General features: G+C 47.6%; 1 protein-coding gene across 2 annotated transcripts in view; it reads right to left on the reverse strand.

Moving 5' to 3' along the window:
• The window catches only part of srgap3 (SLIT-ROBO Rho GTPase activating protein 3), a 140,688-nt gene that overhangs the window by 67,490 nt on the left and 47,694 nt on the right, over positions 1-25,504 (reverse strand). For both annotated transcript variants that reach the window (XM_079510060.1, XM_079510061.1), the window contains exons 3-4: positions 24,183-24,345; positions 10,801-10,863 (exon numbers count right to left, since the gene is read on the reverse strand). In XM_079510060.1, the coding sequence (XP_079366186.1) occupies positions 10,801-10,863; positions 24,183-24,345 (226 nt within the window). The remainder of the gene's footprint in view (positions 1-10,800; positions 10,864-24,182; positions 24,346-25,504) is intronic.

The following is a 25,504-nucleotide window of genomic DNA, read 5'->3' on the forward strand; positions in this document are numbered from 1 at the left end:
ATTACTACAGCAGGAGACAGAGCTGCACTGTGGGCTGCATTACTACAGCAGGAGACAGAGCTGCCCTGCCATTACTACAGCAGGAGACAGAGCTGCACTGTGGGCTGTATTACTACAGCAGGAGACAGAGCTGCCCTGCCATTACTACAGCAGGAGACAGAGCTGCACTGTGGGCTGTATTACTACAGCAGGAGACAGAGCTGCCCTGCCATTACTACAGCAGGAGACAGAGCTGCACGGTGGGCTCCATTACTACAGCAGGAGACAGAGCTGCACGGTGGGCTGTATTACTACAGCAGGAGACAGAGCTGCCCTGCCATTACTACAGCAGGAGACAGAGCTGCACTGTGGGCTGTATTACTACAGCAGGAGACAGAGCTGCACTGTGGGCTGTATTACTACAGCAGGAGACAGAGCTGCACTGTGGGCTGTATTACTACAGCAGGAGACAGAGCTGCACTGTGGGCTGTATTACTACAGCAGGAGACAGAGCTGCCCTGCCATTACTACAGCAGGAGACAGAGCTGCACGGTGGGCTGCATTACTACAGCAGGAGACAGAGCTGCACGGTGGGCTGCATTACTACAGCAGGAGACAGAGCTGCACTGTGGGCTCCATTACTACAGCAGGAGACAGAGCTGCACTGTGGGCTCCATTACTACAGCAGGAGACAGAGCTGCACTGTGGGCTCCATTACTACAGCAGGAGACAGAGCTGCACTGTGGGCTCCATTACTACAGCAGGAGACAGAGCTGCACTGTGGGCTCCATTACTACAGCAGGAGACAGAGCTGCACTGTGGGCTCCATTACTACAGCAGGAGACAGAGCTGCCCTGCCATTACTACAGCAGGAGACAGAGCTGCACTGTGGGCTCCATTACTACAGCAGGAGACAGAGCTGCACTGTGGGCTCCATTACTACAGCAGGAGACAGAGCTGCACTGTGGGCTCCATTACTACAGCAGGAGACAGAGCTGCACTGTTGGCTGTATTACTACAGCAGGAGACAGAGCTGCACGGTGGGCTCCATTACTACAGCAGGAGACAGAGCTGCACTGTGGGCTGTATTACTACAGCAGGAGACAGAGCTGCACGGTGGGCTGTATTACTACAGCAGGAGACAGAGCTGCACTGTGGGCTGTATTACTACAGCAGGAGACAGAGCTGCCCTGCCATTACTACAGCAGGAGACAGAGCTGCACGGTGGGCTGCATTACTACAGCAGGAGACAGAGCTGCACTGTGGGCTCCATTACTACAGCAGGAGACAGAGCTGCACTGTGGGCTCCATTACTACAGCAGGAGACAGAGCTGCCCTGCCATTACTACAGCAGGAGACAGAGCTGCACTGTGGGCCATTACTACAGCAGGAGACAGAGCTGCACGGTGGGCTGCATTACTACAGCAGGAGACAGAGCTGCACTGTGGGCTCCATTACTACAGCAGGAGACAGAGCTGCACTGTGGGCTCCATTACTACAGCAGGAGACAGAGCTGCACGGTGGGCTGCATTACTACAGCAGGAGACAGAGCTGCACTGTGGGCTGTATTACTACAGCAGGAGACAGAGCTGCACTGTGGGCTGTATTACTACAGCAGGAGACAGAGCTGCACTGTGGGCTCCATTACTACAGCAGGAGACAGAGCTGCCCTGCCATTACTACAGCAGGAGACAGAGCTGCACGGTGGGCTGTATTACTACAGCAGGAGACAGAGCTGCACTGTGGGCTGTATTACTACAGCAGGAGACAGAGCTGCACTGTGGGCTGTATTACTACAGCAGGAGACAGAGCTGCACTGTGGGCTCCATTACTACAGCAGGAGACAGAGCTGCACTGTGGGCTCCATTACTACAGCAGGAGACAGAGCTGCACTGTGGGCTCCATTACTACAGCAGGAGACAGAGCTGCCCTGCCATTACTACAGCAGGAGACAGAGCTGCACTGTGGGCTCCATTACTACAGCAGGAGACAGAGCTGCACTGTGGGCTGTATTACTACAGCAGGAGACAGAGCTGCACTGTGGGCTCCATTACTACAGCAGGAGACAGAGCTGCACGGTGGGCTGTATTACTACAGCAGGAGACAGAGCTGCACGGTGGGCTCCATTACTACAGCAGGAGACAGAGCTGCACTGTGGGCCATTACTACAGCAGGAGACAGAGCTGCACGGTGGGCTGTATTACTACAGCAGGAGACAGAGCTGCACTGTGGGCTGTATTACTACAGCAGGAGACAGAGCTGCACCATTACTACAGCAGGAGACAGAGCTGCACGGTGGGCCATTACTACAGCAGGAGACAGAGCTGCACTGTGGGCCATTACTACAGCAGGAGACAGAGCTGCACTGTGGGCCATTACTACAGCAGGAGACAGAGCTGCACTGTGGGCTGTATTACTACAGCAGGAGACAGAGCTGCACTGTGGGCTCCATTACTACAGCAGGAGACAGAGCTGCACGGTGGGCTCCATTACTACAGCAGGAGACAGAGCTGCACGGTGGGCTGTATTACTACAGCAGGAGACAGAGCTGCACTGTGGGCTGTATTACTACAGCAGGAGACAGAGCTGCACGGTGGGCTGTATTACTACAGCAGGAGACAGAGCTGCACTGTGGGCCATTACTACAGCAGGAGACAGAGCTGCACTGTGGGCCATTACTACAGCAGGAGACAGAGCTGCACTGTAGGCCATTACTACAGCAGGAGACAGAGCTGCACTGTACTGGCCATTACTACAGCAGGAGACAGAGCTGCACTGTGGGCCATTACTACAGCAGGAGACAGAGCTGCACTGTGGGCTGTATTACTACAGCAGGAGACAGAGCTGCACTGTGGGCCATTACTACAGCAGGAGACAGAGCTGCACTGTGGGCCATTACTACAGCAGGAGACAGAGCTGCACTGTGGGCTGTATTACTACAGCAGGAGACAGAGCTGCACTGTGGGCCATTACTACAGCAGGAGACAGAGCTGCACTGTGGGCTGTATTACTACAGCAGGAGACAGAGCTGCACTGTGGGCTGTATTACTACAGCAGGAGACAGAGCTGCACTGTGGGCTCCATTACTACAGCAGGAGACAGAGCTGCACGGTGGGCTCCATTACTACAGCAGGAGACAGAGCTGCACGGTGGGCTGACAGAAGAGCTGAGCTGAGCAAAGTGTCCTTGCAATATTAATGTGTGTGGGGGGCGACCCGACAGCCAACGGTGATGGTGCGTCATGATGCCACATGGGCTCAGGGCCCCCGATGCCCGACGGAGAGTTCCCGCCCGGTTTGATTCCCGGCTGGACGGACCATTTGCAAATCTGTTTTCTTTTCTTTTGGTATGCGGTCAGGTTTAGGCCTACCTCAGGGAAAAGGACGCCCCCCTGCCATGCATAGTCCACCATGGGCATCCTTGGAGGTGTGACAGTGATAGCAGGAGGACCGAAATAAAGCACTGTGACTGAACCTCATCTGATCTAATGAGGTCCAGTTGTTTGTTTCCATTTGTGTCCACTGACTTACTGCACATAATTCAGTTCACAATCCTCCGGCTCTCAGATCAATCAACGCCAGCAGCACCACATATACGTATATTCTGTATACCCATTTAGGCCTGACGTCGAAATTAAAAAAATGTTTTCTAAAATTCTGACAGTTTTCTGAAATACCTATGTTTCTATATCAGTGGTGCTCAATATTTCATGTCAAGGACCCCACAAATTTTATGTAATTGGCCGCCGACCCCCATGTGAAAATATGTTGTTCCAGGAACCCTTTCAGAAGCAAAGATTTGAGTTAAAAACATTCTGAAATAATATATATTCAAAGATTTGTGCCGCATTTTGTGTTTGAAGTATAGCTTCCGACAACAGCTTTAAATCGCTCCATCTCTCACTGTGCAAAAAAACGCCTTTCGAGGCAGATTGTCATTTACACGAATACGGAAAATACAAAATAAACATCTCAACAAAGCTGTGTTGTTACTTTTTACTTACATACTGTAATACGATTTAAAGAAATCATAAAATACTCCAAAACTCTAATACTAACAAACCATTGAGGGGTTCCAGGTGGTCCCCAGCTAAATGAACCAGTGGTCGTTGAGGGGGTTCCAGGTGGTCCCCAGCTAAATGAACCAGTGGTCGTTGAGGGGGTTCCAGGTGGTCCCCAGCTAAATGAACCAGTGGTCGTTGAGGGGGTTCCAGGTGGTCCCCAGCTAAATGAACCAGTGGTCGTTGAGGGGGTTCCAGGTGGTCCCCAGCTAAATGAACCAGTGGTCGTTGAGGGGGTTCCAGGTGGTCCCCAGCTAAATGAACCAGTGGTCGTTGAGGGGGTTCCAGGTGGTCCCCAGCTAAATGAACCAGTGGTCATTGAGGGGGTTCCAGGTGGTCCCCAGCTAAATGAACCAGTGGTCGTTGAGGGGGTTCCAGGTGGTCCCCAGCTAAATGAACCAGTGGTCGTTGAGGGGGTTCCAGGTGGTCCCCAGCTAAATGAACCAGTGGTCGTTGAGGGGGTTCCAGGTGGTCCCCAGCTAAATTAACCAGTGGTCATTGAGGGGGTTCCAGGTGGTCCCCAGCTAAATGAACCAGTGGTCGTTGAGGGGGTTCCAGGTGGTCCCCAGCTAAATGAACCAGTGGTCGTTGAGGGGGTTCCAGGTGGTCCCCAGCTAAATGAACCAGTGGTCGTTGAGGGGGTTCCAGGTAGTCCCCAGCTAAATGAACCAGTGGTCGTTGAGGGGGTTCCAGGTAGTCCCCAGCTAAATGAACCAGTGGTCATTGAGGGGGTTCCAGGTGGTCCCCAGCTAAATGAACCAGTGGTCATTGAGGGGGTTCCAGGTGGTCCCCAGCTAAATGAACCAGTGGTCGTTGAGGGGGTTCCAGGTGGTCCCCAGCTAAATGAACCAGTGGTCGTTGAGGGGGTTCCAGGTGGTCCCCAGCTAAATGAACCAGTGGTCATTGAGGGGGTTCCAGGTGGTCCCCAGCTAAATGAACCAGTGGTCGTTGAGGGGGTTCCAGGTGGTCCCCAGCTAAATGAACCAGTGGTCGTTGAGGGGGTTCCAGGTGGTCCCCAGCTAAATGAACCAGTGGTCGTTGAGGGGGTTCCAGGTGGTCCCCATGCAGCTAAATGAAGGAGGGTTGGTAACCAAATGGCTCTTTATTGGATCTTTAACTCTTGAGAGCGTAAAATGAAACCACGTGGACCCCTATGGGTCCATTTGGTTTCATTTTATGCCCTCAAGAGTTAAATTATTGTTAAACATCTGCATTACTTAATTTACAAGAAGTCTACACAATTTAGAGAATGTAGAATTATTGTTATTTTGATCAACGTTTGCCTGTTGTCTCTCCCACGGTAACATCAATACAGCATGGAATAGTGGGCAAAATCTTATCCAACGACAACAAAATATTCTGTCTTGGATCTGAGGCAAAATCTGGTCAAATGGTGGTCCGTGGCTCAAATGTCCAATAAATAATGGGCCTTGATATGAAAGAAGGTTGAAAATACATTGTGCTAAACAACACAACATCAGTTGGTTGAGTGACATGGTTGAGGATCAGGACACAGCTCTGTTCCACAGTGTCTCTGAATGACCTTGAAACACACACCACTGCTGGAACAAGCCCCAACGGACCCCCAACACAAGGAGAGGCTAGCAGGCACCAGCCAGACAACAGGGACAAAACACAAGGAGAGGCTAGCAGGCACCAGCCAGACAACAGGGACAAAACACAAGGAGAGGCTAGCAGGCACCAGCCAGCCAACAGGGACAAAACACAAGGAGAGGCTAGGAGGCACCAGCCAGCCGACAGGGACAAAACACAAGGAGAGGCTAGCAGGCACCAGCCAGCCGACAGGGACAAAACACAAGGAGAGGCTAGCAGGCACCAGCCAGCCGACAGGGACAGAACACAAGGAGAGGCTAGCAGGCACCAGCCAGCCGACAGGGACAAAACACAAGGAGAGGCTAGCAGGCACCAGCCAGCCGACAGGGACAAAACACAAGGAGAGGCTAGGAGGCACCAGCCAGCCGACAGGGACAAAACACAAGGAGAGGCTAGCAGGCACCAGCCAGCCAACAGGGACAAAACACAAGGAGAGGCTAGCAGGCACCAGCCAGCCAACAGGGACAAAACACAAGGAGAGGCTAGCAGGCACCAGCCAGCCGACAGGGACAAAACACAAGGAGAGGCTAGCAGGCACCAGCCAGCCGACAGGGACAAAACACAAGGAGAGGCTAGCAGGCACCAGCCAGACGACAGGGACAAAACACAAGGAGAGGCTAGCAGGCACCAGCCAGCCAACAGGGACAAAACACAAGGAGAGGCTAGCAGGCACCAGCCAGCCGACAGGGACAAAACACAAGGAGAGGCTAGGAGGCACCAGCCAGCCGACAGGGAGAAAACACAAGGCAATGTCTGTCTCATTCAGAAACATTACAGTGATGTACATCCAGGTCCCTCATAGCACAAACCTGTCAAGAAAGAGTCAAGAAGGGCAGATGGAGCGAGCCACCCATGTTGAGAATGTACTGTGAGCTGTCACATGTCTGGTATAGTGCATACAGTAGTAGAGGGTCAATGTGCACGGTGTAGTGTGCGTGCGTGTGTGCGCGCGCGTGCGTGCGTGAGCACGCCTGTGCGTGCATGTGTGCAGCGTGCCGTGTGTGTGTGTGCAGACATTATAGTTTGACGTGCCAACTTTCAAGGTGTTTGGTCCATCCATGTACCGTACGTATCTAAAACAAGCAGGAATCTAATTAACATAATATGAATTTCTATAGCAATTATCAGCCCCTCCCTCCCTCCCTCCCTCTCTGAACAGCGTTATTGTGCTGTGCTGGCCAAATGGACAGATGGCGTGATCACAGACAGGAGGAGACGGCATCACAGCATCTGCGCCAGCAGCACATATACTGTACTGTACTGTACTGTACTGTACTGTATGCCCTTTGGTGGTTCCTCTCTTATCCCATTTTGACCTGAGATCAGATTCTAAAAATGTCTTCTACATCCTGACAGTTTTCTGAAAAAGCTGTTTCTATGTCAGTCGTTCTTCGATTTTTCAAAAATAGCAGACCTACAAGCTCGTAGCGCGCCACTCGGTGGCGCGCTATGAGCTTGTAGATCTGCTATTTTTCAATAGCTAAAGCATAACATAATGCTAACACCTAAAGGGGTTTCCGCCCAAAATGGGTTATGTGACATTGCTGAGATGAATAAGTCATGTGAGGTTGATGCTGCTGCTGCTGAGCCATCTCCCTACTGCCGTCCCTCCTGTGGGGGGCAGCACTGAGTCACTGAGGCTCCCTGGAGCTGGTCCAGGCTAGAGCACCGTGCTTATGCAGGATTTAAGCCTCTCACAGTGGGGGCACCGGCGGCACAGTCTGTCCTCTCAGCCCCGTCACTGCAGATCTTATGGCTCCAGTGTGAGTGTGTGCGTGCGTGCGTGCGTGCGTGCGTGCGTGCGTGCGTGCGTGCGTGCGTGCGTGCGTGCGTGCGTGCGTGCGTTACTGAAGGCAGGTTGAGAGGAACCTCATACTGTATACAGCCTTACCCAGAGAGGAGGGATTGTGTGAACAACAGAGAGTGTGTGTGTGTGTGTGTGTGTGTGTGTGTGTGTGTGTGTGTGTGTGTGTGTGTGTGTGTGTGTGTGTGTGTGTGTGTGTGTGTGTGTGTGTGCGCGTGTGCGTGTGTGTGTGTGACAGGCAGTGGGTGTAAACTGTAAAGTAACATTTCACTCACGTACTGCACTGCTTACAGTAAGTACAATTGTGTCATTTTGAGACACTTTTACATTACTGGAGTTTCTGTACTTTTACTTCTACTCCAATATTATACTTTTACTCCACTACACTTACTTGACAGCTTTAGTTACTGCTAGTTACAATAGATTTTGATTGCCATTACAAAACATACTGTACATTAACCACCTCAGCTCTGTATACATTTCGGCCATTCGAAAATATAGCCGCTGGTCTCTCGTACGATGCGACGCATTGTGAGCTTTTAGATCAGCGATTTTCAAAAATAAATCTGGTCTCAGGACTATAAGCGCGGTGAAGGACCTTGCATTCCTGAGACCGAGGGCACATGCATGCAGCCACTGCTGGCACCAGAGAGAGAGAGAGAGAGAGAGAGAGAGAGAGAGAGAGAGAGAGAGAGAGAGAGAGAGAGAGAGCAGCCTTCAATGTGGAAGTGATTTCGTCTCACACTACTACGTACAACTGGCCCACTTGGAGAGAGAGACGCAATGTTCCATTCCATCATAACGACGGCCTACAGTACAGTACCTCGTGCTCCCTTATCATCATCATCATCATCATCATCATCATCATCTGTACTAAACACAGACACTGTGCATGTGCGTGTGCGTGTGCGCGCGCGTGTGTGTGTGTGTGTGTGTGTGTGTGTGTGCATGTGTACTGTACGTGTGTGGGCGTGCACAATACACAATACACATGCATGTCTGAAAGAGTTGTTTCGAGCAAGAAAAGCAAGGGGGAGAGATGAAAGTGAAATGATTTTTTCTTTTTTTTCCCACTAATGCAAAACACACGTACGGTATACACACTGAATCAATTCATAAACAACCCAGAATTGCATCATACATTGCAGAATTGAAACCTACAATGAAAAGCAAGCAAATCTCAGGGTTGTATGTGTGTGCGTGCGTGCGTGCGTGCGTGCGTGCGTGCGTGCGTGCGTGCGTGCGTGCGTGCGTGCGTGCGTGCGTGCGTGCGTGCGTGACCCGAATGCGACCCCAATCAGCTGCAATGGGTTGTACTCCAAACAGACAGACATACAGACAGGCGCACAGATAGGGGGGAGGGGACGGGGGGGATCGACCCCCCCGTTTCATGAGGAGGGGGGATTATCCCCTCCAAATAAAAAAAAGCCATGTACCGTGGCTGCATGTGTTTTGCTGTGTTGGCAGTGTTTTGCCGTGAAAGCCGCTAAAAAACGCTGAAAATCTGCGTAATTATGCGCAAAAGTGGGGGGGATATCCCCGCCCCCCCCTTCTCATGAAATTTTTCATAGCCCCCAAATATGTCCCCCCCAGTTATAAAATGCTATCTGCTCCCAGTCACCGCTCAAAAAAAGAACAATTCAATCTGCAGTGTGCAGCAAAATCCAGAGTGTTGACCACTCTGACACAAGCCCTGTTTACTTCGCCCATTTATGAGATATGAGACTGACTGGCTGGCTGGCTGGCTGGTCATCGATCATGGATGATCAGCTGAAAACCATCCAGCTGGTGCATCTCTATAAAGGTGTCATGGCTGAAACGGCTCATGCTTGGGAATGGGTAATGCTTCCATCGCTGTAGCGCAGTGTCGATTCTGTCCACTGATACTGTGATGAAAAATGTTCAACGACGGCCTGGGCCATGGCTCAGTGGTCCAGGCACCTTGGCTGGTAATCCAGTCTGGCAGTGTGCCGCGGGTTCGACTCCCGATCCCGACGGCCTTTACTGCATGTCATCCCCCCCATTTCCTGTCAGCCTACTGTCTGTCCCTCCATAAAAAATATAAAATAAAGGCGAAAGCCACAAAAAAACACCACATTGACCAAAAAAACACTAAATGGAAACGGAAATGAAAACTAAGCTATGGTGACTAAAGCTAAGACGAAATATATTGACAATTTCGTCAACAAATAAAAACTAGACTAAAATGTTAGGAAGTGTTGCACAAAAGTGGAGCCCTCTGAAGTGCGTTGTGTTTGGGAGAGAAGGAAGACGTGGAGCCCTCTGAAGTGTGTTGTGTGTTTGGGAGAGAAGGAAGACGTGGAGCACTCTGAAGTGCGTTGTGTGTTTGGGAGAGAAGGAAGACGTGGAGCCCTCTGAAGTGTGTTGTGTGTTTGGGAGAGAAGGAAGACGTGGAGCCCTCTGAAGTGCGTTGTGTGTTTGGGAGAGAAGGAAGACGTGGAGCCCTCTGAAGTGTGTTGTGTGTTTGGGAGAGAAGGAAGACGTGGAGCACTCTGAAGTGTGTTGTGTTTGGGAGAGAAGGAAGACGTGGAGCCCTCTGAAGTGTGTTGTGTGTTTGGGAGAGAAGGAAGACGTGGAGCCCTCTGAAGTGCGTTGTGTGTTTGGGAGAGAAGGAAGACGTGGAGCCCTCTGAAGTGCGTTGTGTGTTTGGGAGAGAAGGAAGACGTGGAGCCCTCTGAAGTGCGTTTGGGAGAGAAGGAAGGCGTGAGAGAGAAAAGCGGAAATGAGAACGATAGGGTTCAATGATAGGATATTGAAGCCGTCGGGTGGAAATCTTTCATGTCCAAAACTCTTACTATTCAGGAAATGGAAAAAAAGAGCCAGTGTTCCAATTAAAAACCACAGCAGCGGTTGGCCTAAGGGTTAGAGGAGCGCCCTCACTCACCCAACACCGCTGAAGTGCCCTTGAGCAAGGCACTGAACCCCCGACTGCTCCCCCTGGAGCTGCCTAGTGGCCAACAGTATAAGACTGTGGTTGTACTGGTCAGCTCCCAGGTTTTAATGTGTGTGACTGTGTGCGTGTGTGTGTGTGTGTGTCTATCTGTATGTTTCTATGTGCAGGGCGTTGCTGATAATGAGCACCTGTGCTCAGCTACAGTAACCTGACTCCGCCAGATGGGGCAGCAGAGAGTACACTGCTCTCTGGGAACTCTCAGGCAGACTAGATGCTCCGGCCACCAAACGGCCTGGCCAATCAGCGGCAGCTACAAGGCATACACAGTGCTGCCTTGATCCCGCCTCTAGCTGCCGCTGATTGGCCAGGCCGTTTTGTGGCCTTGGGTAAATAAAGGATAAAAAAAAATAAGTAAAGAGTTGTACTTACAGTGTACAGTTCATTGGTCACTTTCACCAGCTCCTCGTGCATCTGGATGCCAATGTCCTTGCTCTGAAAGACAAACGGAGACACAGTGAGACATTCTGGATGCCAATATCCTTGCTCTGAAAGACAAACGGAGACACAGTGAGACATCTGGATGCCAATGTCCTTGCTCTGAAAGACAAACGGAGACACAGTGAGACATTCTGGATGCCAATGTCCTTGCTCTGAAAGACAAACGGAGACACAGTGAGACATCTGGATGCCAATGTCCTTGCTCTGAAAGACAAACGGAGACACAGTGAGACATCTGGATGCCAATGTCCTTGCTCTGAAAGACAAACGGAGACACAGTGAGACATCTGGATGCCAATGTCCTTGCTCTGAAAGACAAACGGAGACACAGTGAGACATCTGGATGCCAATTTGTCCTTGCTTTGAAAGACAAACGGAGACACAGTGAGACATCTGGATGCCAATGTCCTCGCTCTGAAAGACAAACGGAGACACAGTGAGACATTCTGGATGCCAATATCCTTGCTCTGAAAGACAAACGGAGACACAGTGAGACATCTGGATGCCAATGTCCTTGCTCTGAAAGACAAACGGAGACACAGTGAGACATTCTGGATGCCAATTTGTCCTTGCTCTGAAAGACAAACAGAGACGGGAGGAGTGAGACCACAAGTGGCCATCACGAAACGACGAGTAATTGCTAAGTCCCTCCCCAACCCGTCCTTGTCCAATAGGCACGTTGGCAGTGAAGAGACAGGTCAAGCTGTCCTTCTCACCCAGTGAGATGCATGTTAAATTAATGACGGGATTTCTCCATATAAATAATGGATCATTTCAGAAGCAAAACCTTCAAAATGTATTCTTAAATCTAGTCAACCAGGCCTGCAGTAGGCCATGCACTGGGCAAATATGCATGACATTATTTAAATATACTAGAAATACGAGGAAATGACAGAGGGAGGAATCAACTTTTAACGACCGCCCGACAGGAGTTTTCATGTTGCACGGTAAGACTACTGCATGTCATTATTATTATAGCCATCACCTGGGTTGGTCAGTTGTGTAACTTTCCCGACGTTAAGCCGTGTATATGTTCAACAACACAGCCATGCAAAATAACATTGACAGCTATGAGGTGGCGATAGCTTGACCTGCATAGCAACAGTTGCTAAACTATTTGGATTGGCATTGGACAATCGCTTTTTGGGGTGGGGTTTGGCGAAGGGCTAATTGCGATAACGATGTAATTGTTGTTTTTGGCATTGAACATTGGAACATAATATGAATAAAGACTACATTTCCGTTTGTCTGGTAATCAAAAAATGCACAGGGTAGATTATGACAAATAACTGAAATATACAAAGAAATTACTGACATTCATTGTTTTTATACTAAAACTGATCTAAAAATAGCAGATCTACAAGCTTACAACGAGGCACAAAGTGGCACATTGTAAGCTTGTAGATCTGCAATTTCAGCTTTTTATAATGTATGAACATTTTTTCAACATGGAAACGATTATGACAAAACTACTACAAAGTGTCATTTTGTTTAACCCATTTAGGACTGAGACCAGATTCTACAAATCTTTTTTGTTTGACAGTTTTCTGAAAAACCTTTGTTTCATCAGTGGAAAACCATTGCTCCCCAAATTTTACTCATATCAAATTAATGAATTATGAGCCAATTCCCAGATTTCATGCAAAATATGTATTATAAATCCTTCTGCATGTGCATACGGGTCTGTTTTGAAACCACATGAGGTTTTCATTTCTTGTTGTTTCACTTATTTGTCCCTGTGTGGCGTAGTACTGCATATGTGTGTGCGTGCATGCGTACGTGTGTACACGTGCGTTTGTGTGGGTGTGTGCATGCGTGCGAGTGTGTGTGTGTGTGTGTGTGTGTGGGGGGGGGGGGGGGGGGTGGTGTTGAATGTGTGATATCATCTTACCAATAAAAGGACATGGATGATGATAAAAATCAGCAATATACTGTAGCAAGGCGAACAACAACAAGTCTCTCTTCCAGCTATAGCTCCACTTTTGTGTGTTGTTTGTGAATCATAATTCTCTTTTCCACTGCTTCACAGTTCACACAATTAATTATAGTATATTATTTAGCGTTGAGGCTCAAATGAGACAGTGATGCTCCATCACTCTCCTTCCCAGACTGACACATACGGTAGGCTACAAGTTCAGATGAACAGTTTACAGCAGTGGTTTCCATCCAGTGCTCCGGTAGCCTGGCCCAGCAGGGACCAGTGGTCCGGTAGCCTGGCCCAGCAGGGACCAGTGGTCCGGTAGCCTGGCCCAGCAGGGACCAGTGGTCCGGTAGCCTGGCCCAGCAGGGACGTGCAGAGAGTGTTAGAGGGGCAGGGGCTGAAATCACGTTAAGAGGGCACTTTTGGACAAAAATATCGAAAATATCTGATCTATAAGCTCTCAACGTGTCGCAGCGCGATGCGTTGAGAGCTTATAGATCAGATATTTTCGGGGCACAACCCCGAAAGCACTCTTTAGCTAGTGGAGATGCGGTGTAACGCCATGGATTTCTAAAGAAATTTGTTCAATGCAAAATACTGTGTTCACGTTCAGGAGACTTTGGGGGGGAAAAGCAATTCTCCTGAATGCTGCCTTCCGGCATGGCATGGAAAGGAGTGTGGCATTTGCATTTCTTTCACCTATAGTAAATGCTGCATTCGTGGTCTGGAAAGGGCAGTTGTTTTACAGACGGGTAAAAGGCAGGGGCCCTCCCCCGCCCCTCCCCTCCATGGTAAAAAAAAACAGCAGAGAAAACTGACGTCACATTATTTCAAGTGACACCCCTCTGCACCGTCGTTCACTCCCACTCCTAGACCAGGAAATGTGTCTCGTTCCCCCAGGATTTCATTTTTGAGCCGAATCAAAAATAAAAGCCTGTGTACCGAGGCTAGTGGTCCGGGGACCACCAGTGAGTGGTCCTTGAGGGGCTTCCAGGTCGTCCCCAGAAGAATTGTTATTTTTTAGCTCAATTCCATAACGTTTGCCAACAGTATGGAATTGAGTGTCAACGAACGATAACAAAATATTCTTTAGTTTTAGGTCTGAGAGGCTAAGGGCTCCATTTTCGTCACCGCTAAACCCCTTATCCCTAAACTTCTTTGCCTTTTTTTACTATTTTGCAAAACATTTTTGAATAGTTAAAATGGCCAGTCTACCAGCTCACAACGTGTCAACGTTGATTGGCTAGTTGAACTATTCAAAAATGTTTTTTAAAATAGTTAAAAAAAAGGCAAAGAAGTTTAGGGATAAGGGGTTTAGCGGTGACGAAAATGGAGCCCTAAATCTCATCAAATGGTGGTCCGTGGATCAATTGCCAAATAAATAATAGGCCTTGGTTGAAGACAACTGGTTTACAGTCATTCCTCCGTCGGTTATCATTAGAAACATAACTTGAGAAGTGAGAGAAGTGAGACTAAGTGATTGCAACAATGGAAGTGTGACAAAGCAGCTCTTTGGATGACAACAGAAGCAGAACAACATCTGTAACCAACACACAGCATACAAACATGCAGGAAACTTAAAAAAGAGGATCCGTGCGAAACGGAATGAAAATGCAAGAAAGATAAAGACAGTTCAACTAGTCTAGTGACTGAACTCGGTTTATTAGTTTATTGATGTTTTCCGATGCTGTTGGACGGGGGTTAGGTTTGTTTGTTACTCGAGAACAGATGGCTGGACTTTTCATGGAACTTGGTGGGAATGACCATTAGGCTGCCAGGAAGAGTTGACTTGGTGGGAATGACCATTAGGCTGCCAGGAAGAGTTGATTATCTTTTGGATCAACAAGGTCAAAAGAGCAAGGTCAAGAATGGAGAACAGATGGGTGGATTCTCATGAATAAAGGGTGAGAATAAGACACCGCCTTGAGGAGATTATGAACACTTGGGTCGAAATGAAAAGGCCAAAAGGTAAAAAGGTCACAATCAAGTTCAAAATCGTCACCTTCTTAAACCCATTTTGGGGCGGGAACCCCTTTTGGTGTTAGCATTATGTTATGCTTTAGCTATTGAAAAATAGCAGATCTACAAGCTTGTAGGTCTGCTATTTTTGAAAAATCGAAGAACGACTGACATAGAAACATAGCTTTTTCAGAAAACTGTCAAGATATTTTTAGAATCTGATCTCAGGTCAAAATGGGTTAAACGAATGGCCCAAGTAATTTTTTTGAGGATTTATTTTTTTCAATCATGACACATGCGGGATGCGGCCACCTCTGGTAAAATCGCCAAAGTCCTAATTGAAAAGGATCGTGCTGATCCTACTGCCCCTTTTAGTAAAATGAGTGTGATTTAGGCCGAAATAAGAGTGTGACTTGGCCAAAATAGGACATTCTTTGGCCTAAATCAATGGTTTTGTGACGTCATCATCAGGAGTAAGTCAGTAAGTTTAAGTCTAAGGTTTAATCCTATTTAATTCAATGTAATCATATTATGTTACATAACTCACAGACAGTGTTATTTATATATATTATATATTATATAAATAATTATATTATATTATATATATTACATAAATTGTAATAAACATTTTTGGTGAAATGATTAGGAAATATCATATAGTTTTGTTTAGGATCACTTTAAAAAAAATCTGAAACCTTTAAAAAAATTGCCTTTTTAAAGGCCATTTTAAATTAGTTTAAGAAGATGAGGAAACTAGAAAAAGTGCCCTTCTGGGCACAGGTCTCCACCAGGAGGATAGGAGTGTATGTGTGATGTTTGGCAAAATGTTTAGGAGCAATATAAACGTGAGTGTATGTGTGACGCGGCTTGGCCTGTTGTAGCGCCACCATGAGGCTGATTTGAAAACTGTCAAGTGGCATTTATTCCAAAGCCTAGTGGGAATATGCATGCACAGTTTCACCACAACCGGACGCTGCGTTGAGTAGTTGTGGCGATTTGTACAAAACGGGTACAAAGCGGGCTACTCCTGAAAAGTTTAGAAGCCAATCGTAGCCAATGAGGGTGGATTATGAGAAATCAAACAAACCCGTCTTGATCACATGACTATGGAGAGCATGTGTACCGATTTGCGTGAAATTTGGATAAAATCTGAAGGAGTAATATTAGAAAATGTGTTTTACATATGTCGGCCTCCTGGTGGCGCTATAAAGAGCAGATGTGAAAAATTCCAGGCAAAGGTTTTTCCTTGGCCTCTAGGGAGTTGGCATACAAAGTTATCCACAGATCCGTGCAGTTAGAGGTAAAAACACTTTTCGGCCAGTTATAGCGCCACCATGAGGCTGAGTTGAAAATGTTCATGTGGCATTTCTTCCTCTGCCTAGTGGGAATGTGCATGCACAATTTCACGGAAATCACACGATGTGTTCATGATTTGCAGCATTTTGTTTGAAACTGAGCACTCCTGCGAACTTTGGAAGCCAATCTTAGCCAATCAGGATGGCGTCTGAGAAATCTGAAAGACACGTTTCGTTGAATGGCTCTAGAGAGACTGTGTACCAATTTGCGTGATGTTTGGACAAAATCTGTAGGTGTACTGTCCAAAAACTTGTTTTGCACAAAGCGGCCTCTTGGTGGCGCTATAACAGGCCGTTCTGGAAATTTCTGGGGCAGAGGTTCATCGTTGGCATCCAGGGAGTGTGTGTGCAATATTTGGCATCGACCGGGTTAACGGTGCCAGAGATTAGCTGTTCACAGGCCTCCTGGTGGCGCTATAAAGAGCAGATGTGAAAAATTCCAGGCAAAGGTTTTTCCTTGGCCTCTAGGGAGTTGGCATACAAAGTTATCCACAGATCCGTGCAGTTAGAGGTAAAAACACTTTTCGGCCAGTTATAGCGCCACCATGAGGCTGAGTTGAAAATGTTCATGTGGCATTTCTTCCTCTGCCTAGTGGGAATGTGCATGCACAATTTCACGGAAATCACACGATGTGTTCATGATTTGCAGCATTTTGTTTGAAACTGAGCACTCCTGCGAACTTTGGAAGCCAATCTTAGCCAATCAGGATGGCGTCTGAGAAATCTGAAAGACACGTTTCGTTGAATGGCTCTAGAGAGACTGTGTACCAATTTGCGTGATGTTTGGACAAAATCTGTAGGTGTACTGTCCAAAAACTTGTTTTGCACAAAGCGGCCTCTTGGTGGCGCTATAACAGGCCGTTCTGGAAATTTCTGGGGCAGAGGTTCATCGTTGGCATCCAGGGAGTGTGTGTGCAATATTTGGCATCGACCGGGTTAACGGTGCCAGAGATTAGCTGTTCACAGACGGAAGGACACACACACGGACACACACACGGACACACGGACACACGGACGGACGGAGTGCAAAACATCCCCATGCCTTCGGCCTGGTGGAGACAATCACTCAGTCATCTCAGGTGGTACTGGTCATGTCACATCTTGAAAATCGAACAAGGATGATGGAGAATGCAGCGCGAACTCTACTGGGTGCAATGTTTCTAGTTCTCGCTTCGCTTGTCATTTTCCTTGGAACTTTTTCTTTTCATATTATTGGCAGGAATAGGTCACATTCCTCCCTACTCCCCAAAGTCTCCATGCACCGTCTACCGGTGTGTGTGTGTGTGTGTGTGTGTGTGTGTGTGTGACTATACTGTACTGTACACTGGCTCTCACTGTACTACTCATGTATTTACAGTAGCGTAGCTCCTCCCCCCGGCCTGGTGCAGTGGTGGAAAAAGTTCTCAAATGTTTTACTTAAGTAAAAGTAATAAAGTATCAATACTGCAATATAGAAATAGTCTGTTACGTAAAAGTAAAAGTCCGGTAAAAGTCCGGAATTCAATACCGGTATGTACTTGAGCAAAAAGCACAAAAGTGTCGGCTTCAAAATGTACTTAAAGTACCATATAGGTAAAAGTACTCCTTATGCAGAATGTTCAATTTCACAAGTTTTCAAATGTATACAAATCTTTTTGAAAATAGCAGATCTACAAGCTCACAATGTGTCGCATCTCGCATTTTCAAATGGATGAATATAGGGCTGAAGTCAAGTGGTTAGAGTAACTAGTAAATTTGAAAGTAACTTAGTAAAAGTACAATATTTGCCGCTGAGATGTAGTGGGGGAAAATTTGACATACTCAAGTAAAGTACAAATACCTCAAAATTGTACTTAAGTTACAGTACTTAAGTAAATGTACTTTGCGTTCCACCACTGCCTGCCTGGCCTGGTGTTTGTGCAGCATTTATTACACCGTGCCTCCCATAGTGAGTATTTATTACACCGTGCCTCCCATAGTGAGTATTTATTACACCGTGCCTCCCATAGTGAGTATTTATTACACCGTGCCTCCCATAGTGAGTATTTATTACACCGTGCCTCCCATAGTGAGTATTTATTACACCGTGCCTCCCATAGTGAGTATTTATTACACCGTGCCTCCCATAGTGAGTATTTATTACACCGTGCCTCCCATAGTGAGTATTTATTACACCGTGCCTCCCATAGTGAGTATTCCTGCAGATAAATCATAATGAGAAGCATTACTCTCAGTGAGATCAATAGACCTGGAGCAGCAAGCCAAATCTCACTGGACTCACAGCGTAGAACACCAAGGGTAGGCTTTGAGCACACATCGCACACGCACGCACGCACGCACGCACGCACGCATGCATGCAACGCACGCACACACACACACAAAGCTCAAACCACACCCTAGCCAACGGTTACAGACAGATTACTGGATAAATAGATATAATAGATATACAGTATATGGATAGATGAAAGCATTAAAGAATGAAATGTGTCCACCACACCCTTTGTACACTATAATAATAATAAGCGAGCCTGACGGTGCATGCTCATAATGACTCAGAAATAAGCGAAATCAGCAAGGAATTAAGGAGAAGCTTGTAAAAAAGAAACAAAGAGGAAGAGGGGAGGGGAGGGCTGCATTTCCTTATACCACAAACAGCAAGGAGGCAGAAAATACTGCCTTTTCTCACTGTTTATCCTAAATATTGATTGGGGGGGCGTATATATAGCGGAATATACGTTCCGGCCCAAAGGAGCGAATGTGAATGAATGTGATAAATGGGAAGTCCTCTCTCTCTCTCTCTCTCTCTGCCAGCTGGTGAATGGCATCATCAGTATGCGTCAGTGCCTCTGATATGTCAGAGACAGGACTGAGAGAGACAGACTGCCTCGCACAGCACACTGCCGGGAGGCTTATTATTAATGCCGAAAATAGCTGATCTATAAGCTCACAGCGCGTGTTACACGCTTCGCGGACGTGAGCTTATAGATTGGCTATTTTCCGCCCAGCGCGCCGCGATACAACGAAGTATAAATTGGGCTTTAGGGGTGGGGGTGGGGTGCGGGGGGGGCGGGGAGGGGGGGAGTGGGGGGGGTTCAACCACCATGATGCAACACACAGCAAGAAGACGAATGTGTCGTCCTGCGGCTATTAGCAGAAAAAGCGGTGAAAATCCTAACTAAATTCTCTATATCCGTGAAAAGCAAGCGTACGCCAAACTAGTGTGTGATGACTTTGTAATTCCTTTAACTACAATTCCTAAGAAAAGAAATCTTCACAACTCTGAAGATAGCCATCGGTCTTTCTTGACGACACCACACGCTCACCAAAAAAAACAAACAGCTTTCAAATGTTTGGACAAAAGCTTTGCAGACAGTATAACACACCTGTAAAACCATCAAAGGGGCCTCTTTAAAAGCCTGGAAAAGAAGTTGGGGAATGTTCCCACAGCTCTGTAAAACCAATGATTGTCCTTCCAGACACGCAGCCTAGGAAATCAGTGCTGGTTGACATACAGGACCAGAGCTGGGGGGGATTGTGTGTTTTTTTTCCATTGAATCCTGATACAATACACCGATTGAGACACGATTGTCAATTTGGCCTATCATAGAGTGTAGCGGGGTGTTGTCGTGTTAGTGTAGATTTTAGTTTAGGTCTCATTTTCAATGAGACCTGCATTTTGGCGCGGAGCACTGGGGAGCAGTCGCGGTGCGACAACGCAAGCGTATTTACGTGAGCGCGGTCCCGTGAATTTGTTTGCGCGCATGCTCGTTTCGTGCACACGCCCACGACTCACCAGACCTGGATACTGTTTAGCTTCTTTTTTTTTACGCTTGCGTTGTTGCGCCCCTCATGAGCAGACCCGGAGGAGACCTGTCGTTGATCCAGACCTGGAGGAGACCTGTCGTTGATCCAGACCTGGAGGAGACCCGTCGTTGATCCAGACCTGGAGGAGACCTGTCGTTGATCCAGACCTGGAGGAGACCTGTCGTTGATCCAGACCTGGAGGAGACCTGTCGTTGATCCAGACCTGGAGGAGACCTGTCGTTGATCCAGACCTGGAGGAGACCTGTCGTTGATCCAGACCTGGAGGAGACCTGTCGTTGATCCAGACCTGGAGGAGACCTGTCGTTGATCCAGACCTGGAGGAAGACCTGTCGTTGATTCAGACCTGGAGGAGACCTGTCGTTGATCCAGACCTGGCGGAAGACCTGTCGTTGATCCAGACCTGGAGGAGACCTGTCGTTGATCCAGACCTGGAGGAGACCTGTCGTTGATCCAGACCCGGAGGAGACCTGTCGTTGATCCAGACCTGGAGGAGACCTGTCGTTGATCCAGACCTGGAGGAGACCTGTCGTTGATCCAGACCTGGAGGAGACCTGTCGTTGATCCAGACCTGGAGGAGACCTGTCGTTGATCCAGGCAACAACGCCTGCGTTCCATCGCTTCCCGTTTTAAAAGGCTCTTTTTGCACCTGGCCTATAAATACAGGCAATAGATGTGCACACAATCTTCTCTGTGGAATGTGTAAAGAGAAACCATACAAGCCTGTTCAGTTACAATTGTTTTTGAAAGATTCCATCGATTTCAATTTATAGTAAAGAACTTGAACTGCAAAGTGATTCGTTGTTACTCGTGTTGACTAGAAAGTACCAGCAGCACAAAATCTCCCCGAGACACCTTACTTAACCCATTTTGGGCGGGAACCCTTTTTGGTGTTTTAAGCATTATATTATGCTTTAGCTATTGAAAAATAGCAGATCTACAAGCTCATAGCTACGAGCTTGTAGGTCTGCTATTTTTGAAAAATCGTGAAAATGTGGCACAAATCTTTGAATATATATTCTTTCAGAGAGAACGTTTTTTACTCAAATCTGTGCTTCTGGGGGGTTCCTGGAACAACATATTTTCAGACGGGGGTCGGCGGCCTATTACATATAATTCTGGGGGTCCTTGACATGAAATAGTTTGAGAACCACTGACACATACAGTAGAAACATGGGGTTTTAGATTTAGAAGACATTTTGTAGAATCGGTCTCGGTCGAAATGGGTTAAAACTGAACAGAACTTCAGTTCCCTCATTCAGATGGAGATAGATGGATGGATAAGATATACTGTTGTTAGGCTTTTATTAAACCTGAAGGAATTCAGTTGCCATAGCAGCGCCGCGGCAAGGAACGGATGAAACAAAGACACACAGGTAAGGGTGGAGAATATAACACAAATTAAAATAGGATAGCACATAGACAGTGCGGCATGTATGTACTAGGGCATTCACTTCTAGTCATTTTTACTAGTTGACTAGTTGCCTAGTTTACTAGTCGACTAGTCGTTTAACTACCTATTATGTAAAAAATTAAATAAATAAAAAAATTTAAATAAAGATTTGTACATTGAAAAACTGTGTACATGGTGACTATAACTATAATCTACCTGATCTTGAGGCCTACAAAATCGGGGAAAAAATAAAAAATAAAAAAAATAAACTTTTTTTTTCTTTTTCTTATCAACTAGTCAACTAGTACCAACAAGGTCGACTAGTGGATTTACTAGTCGACTAGTAAACTAGTCGACTAGTTGCTTAATGCCCTAGTATATACACGTGCACACAAGTTGAAGTGCCCTGCGCACGCACGCACGCACGCACGCACGCACGCACGCACGCACGCACGCACGCACGCACGCACGCACGCACGCACGCACGCACGCACGCACGCACGCACGCACGCACGCACGCACGCACGCACGCACGCACGCACGCACGCACGCACGCACGCACGCACGCACGCACGCACGCACGCACGCACGCACGCACGCACGCACGCACCACACACACACACACACACACACACACACACACACACACACACACACACACACACACACACACACACACACACACACACACACACACACACACACACACACACACACACACACACACACACACACACACACACACACACACACACACACACACACACACACACACACACACACACACACACACACACACACACACACACACACACACACACACACACACACACACACACACACACACACCTTAAATGTAGGCTGACTGGCAGCACACACACACACACACAGGGCTCACCTAGAGCGGAAGGCCTGCCAGGTGAAAACAGGGTCCTGGTGTTTGGTTAAGTAACCTCAGTCATCTCTGCTATGTGCTGACAGTGGGCCAAACGCTGCACGCCCTGGCATGGGGTTATTATGGGGCCTTAAAGTCCAGAGAGAGGTTTCGTTTCAGCTTCACTTTTCTGCCTCAGTACGACCTGCTGCTTGTTTCTCCACAGGCCAGATGGAACTAGTCATAGTGCCCCCGACACCTTGTACTTGTACTTGTGTAATCCAGGGGTTCTCAACCCGTGGGTCGCGACCCCTCGGGGGGTCACCAAATTATTTTGGGGGGTCCCCAAATTATTTAAAAAAAAAGAAGAAAAAAAGATTTTTTTTTAAATGTTATTTTCACGATTTTTCAAAAATAGCAGACCTACAAGCTCGTAGCGCGCCACTCGGTGGCGCGCTATGAGCTTGTAGATCTGCTATTTTTAAATAGCTAAATTATAACAATGCTTAAAACACCAAAAGGGGTTCCCGCCCAAAATGGTTTAAGGTTATTGTAGCAGTCAATTTATATTGGGGGTCGGGAGGGGGCGGGGCGGGGGTCCCGAGACATTGCCAAAGCATTTCCGGGGGTCCCCGGCCAAAAACGTTGAGAACCCCTGCTCTAATATGACAACTCAAAACACCACAGTATATACTAACAGTACACATACGCAACACCGTATCAGTCTCCATGCTAAGCCAGGAGGAGAGAGCACGGGGACCTGCGCTTATTTAACCTATTTAGGCCGATTCAAAAAGAAAAAAAAAGCTGCTTCTAGAAAAAAAACTGTTTCTATGTCAGTGGTGCTCAACCTTTTTCATGTGAAGGACCCCCGGAATTATGTGAATTTGGCTGCCGACCCCCATCTGAAAATATGTTGTTCCAGTTTTTCAATAGCTAAAGCATACCAGAATCCTTAAAACACCAAAAGGGTGAATATGGGCTGTGTCTTTCCGGTTGTCAATGAATCCAAAAGTCTGTAATATGTATTGTTGTTGCTTGTTGCTGTACATCCCATGACCTCTTTTGTTTTTTTGTTTTTTTTTGTTTTTTTATTATTATTCTGTTTCTTCTGTTGATGTTTTTGTTTTATTGTATGCCTTGTTTGTCGTTTGTGTCTCTTGCATATTCAAAAATTCAAAAAATAAAGAGTTAAAAAAAACAAAAAAAACACCAAAAGGGGTTCCCGTCCTGAACGGGTTAAACTCACTGGAATACACTGTAGCAACGGCCAGGCGATATACGATACACGATACGTCTGCTGTCGTTTACGACCAGACTCGCCCCGGCCGGCTCCAGGCTGGCCATCGAACTGCCAGGAATACTTTACTCAGCAAATGAAAGCTTGAAACTGCTCACTCGTCCCATCTGCCCTAGCTCGGCGATATTATGAGCAGCCGCATGCATGCGCACGATAAGAGAAAGTCCCAAAAAAGGAGGGAGTATACGTGATATAGCAGGCACGTGCACACATAGCCATCAAAAGGGGGCTTTAGCCCCTGCCCTTTTACCCGTCTGTAAAACATCTGCCCTCTCCCGGACCATGAATGCAGCATTTATACTATGGTGAAAGAAATGCAAATGCCACTCCTCTCCTTTCCATGCCATACCCGAAAATTGCTTTTTCGGAACTCTCCTGCATCTTGAACGCAGCATTTTGCGCTGAAAGAATTTGTTTAGAAATCATCATGTCATCACAGCATCTCCAGTAGCCAACGAGTGCGGGGTCGCGCTCGCAAAATAGCGACGCGCTGAGAGCTTGTAGATCGGCCATTTTCTTCCTAAGTGCCCTCTTACGGAATGTCAGCCCCTGACTGCAAAAATAACGGATCCAAAAGCTCACAACGCATAGCGCTACGACCCGCTGAGAGCTTGTAGATCCGATATTTTAATCCAAAAGTGCCCTTTTACGGAATGTCAGCCCCTGCCTCTGCACGTCCCTGCGTGATAGTCTGATATAGTCTGACGTACCTTTTTGAAGAGACGGATCACGTCCTCGCTGATCTGGGCCAGGCGGACGATGACGTTGTTGGTGTAGATGTCGTTGAGGGTGGCGTGGTCGCGGCTCTCGCGTCTCGTCTGGTTCAACACGAGGTACCAGCAGTTCACGGAGGACAGCAGGTGCTGGTCTTTCCTAGAAACAAACGGAAATGTCTTTCAGAGCTAATCATATCAGTCTGTTTGTCACTGATGATGACGTCATTTTAAATTTCATTTCATCCTCGTCCCCTCGTGGTGTGCGCGTGCGTGCGTGCGTGCGTGGGTGCGTGGGTGCGTGCGTGCGTGGTTGCGTGCGTGCGTGGTTGCGTGTGTGCGTGCGTGCGTGCGTGCGTGCGTGCGTGCGTGTGTGCGTGCGTGCGTGTGGAATTATTTAAATGTTCTTAATTGGAAGCAAGAAGTACACTGACATTTTACAGTTGGAAAATACTCCAAACAAAAATGGATCACTGTGGAATTCATTATTTGCAAGAAATGTTCATTCATCCTAAAGTCTGACCTTTACATATTTTTCTTCAGTCAGATACATTTCAAACCATCTGCAGCCGACAACTGACAGCTTGTTCAATAGTCGACGGGACGAAGAGGCATCACAACGCTGCTTATTATTCAGAGCAGATGCGTTGGGACTACAAGTGAGGAGGCCCATATTGTGCTGTGGCCAGCCCTGAAGCCATACCGTAGTCTAGGTGAATGCTTCGTAATGACAAAGAACGACCTTTGATTGTTTAAATACTCAGTCCTTGGCAGTGGCTCAGGGCTAGACTAGAGTGTCCGCTTGGGAACCAGAAGGTTCCCTGCAGTTCCATGCCGCCACAGGCTCCCCCAGAGTTAGTGTGACGCTGCTGAACCACTAATTGCTCCCCATGTGCAGGTTGGTCCACCATCGGTGTATGAATGTGTGTGGGAATGAATGAGTGAATGTAAATCGCCTTTGATAAAAGGCGCTATATGGCCTGGGCCGTGGCTCAGCGGTCCAGGCACCTTGGCCGGTAGTCCGAGTCTGGCAGTGTGCCGCGGGTTCGACTCCCAATCCCGACGGCCCTTACTGCATGTCACTCCCCCCATCTCTCTCCCCTATTTCCTGTCAGCCTACTGTCTGTCTCTCTAAAAAATATATAAAATAAAGGCGAAAGCCGCAAAAAAAAAACATTACAAAATAATAAAAAAGGCGCTATATAAATACATCATTTACCATTTTTACTTTGTTTGATATAGAGGATAAGTAATAATAATGAAGAGGGCGAGAAGCGACCTCGCCCTAAAGGGACGAAGTCGTGTGCACGCATCCGCCT

This window comes from Electrona antarctica (genome assembly GCF_951216825.1).
Source record: "Electrona antarctica genome assembly, chromosome: 9".
NCBI classification, from domain to species: domain Eukaryota; kingdom Metazoa; phylum Chordata; class Actinopteri; order Myctophiformes; family Myctophidae; genus Electrona; species Electrona antarctica.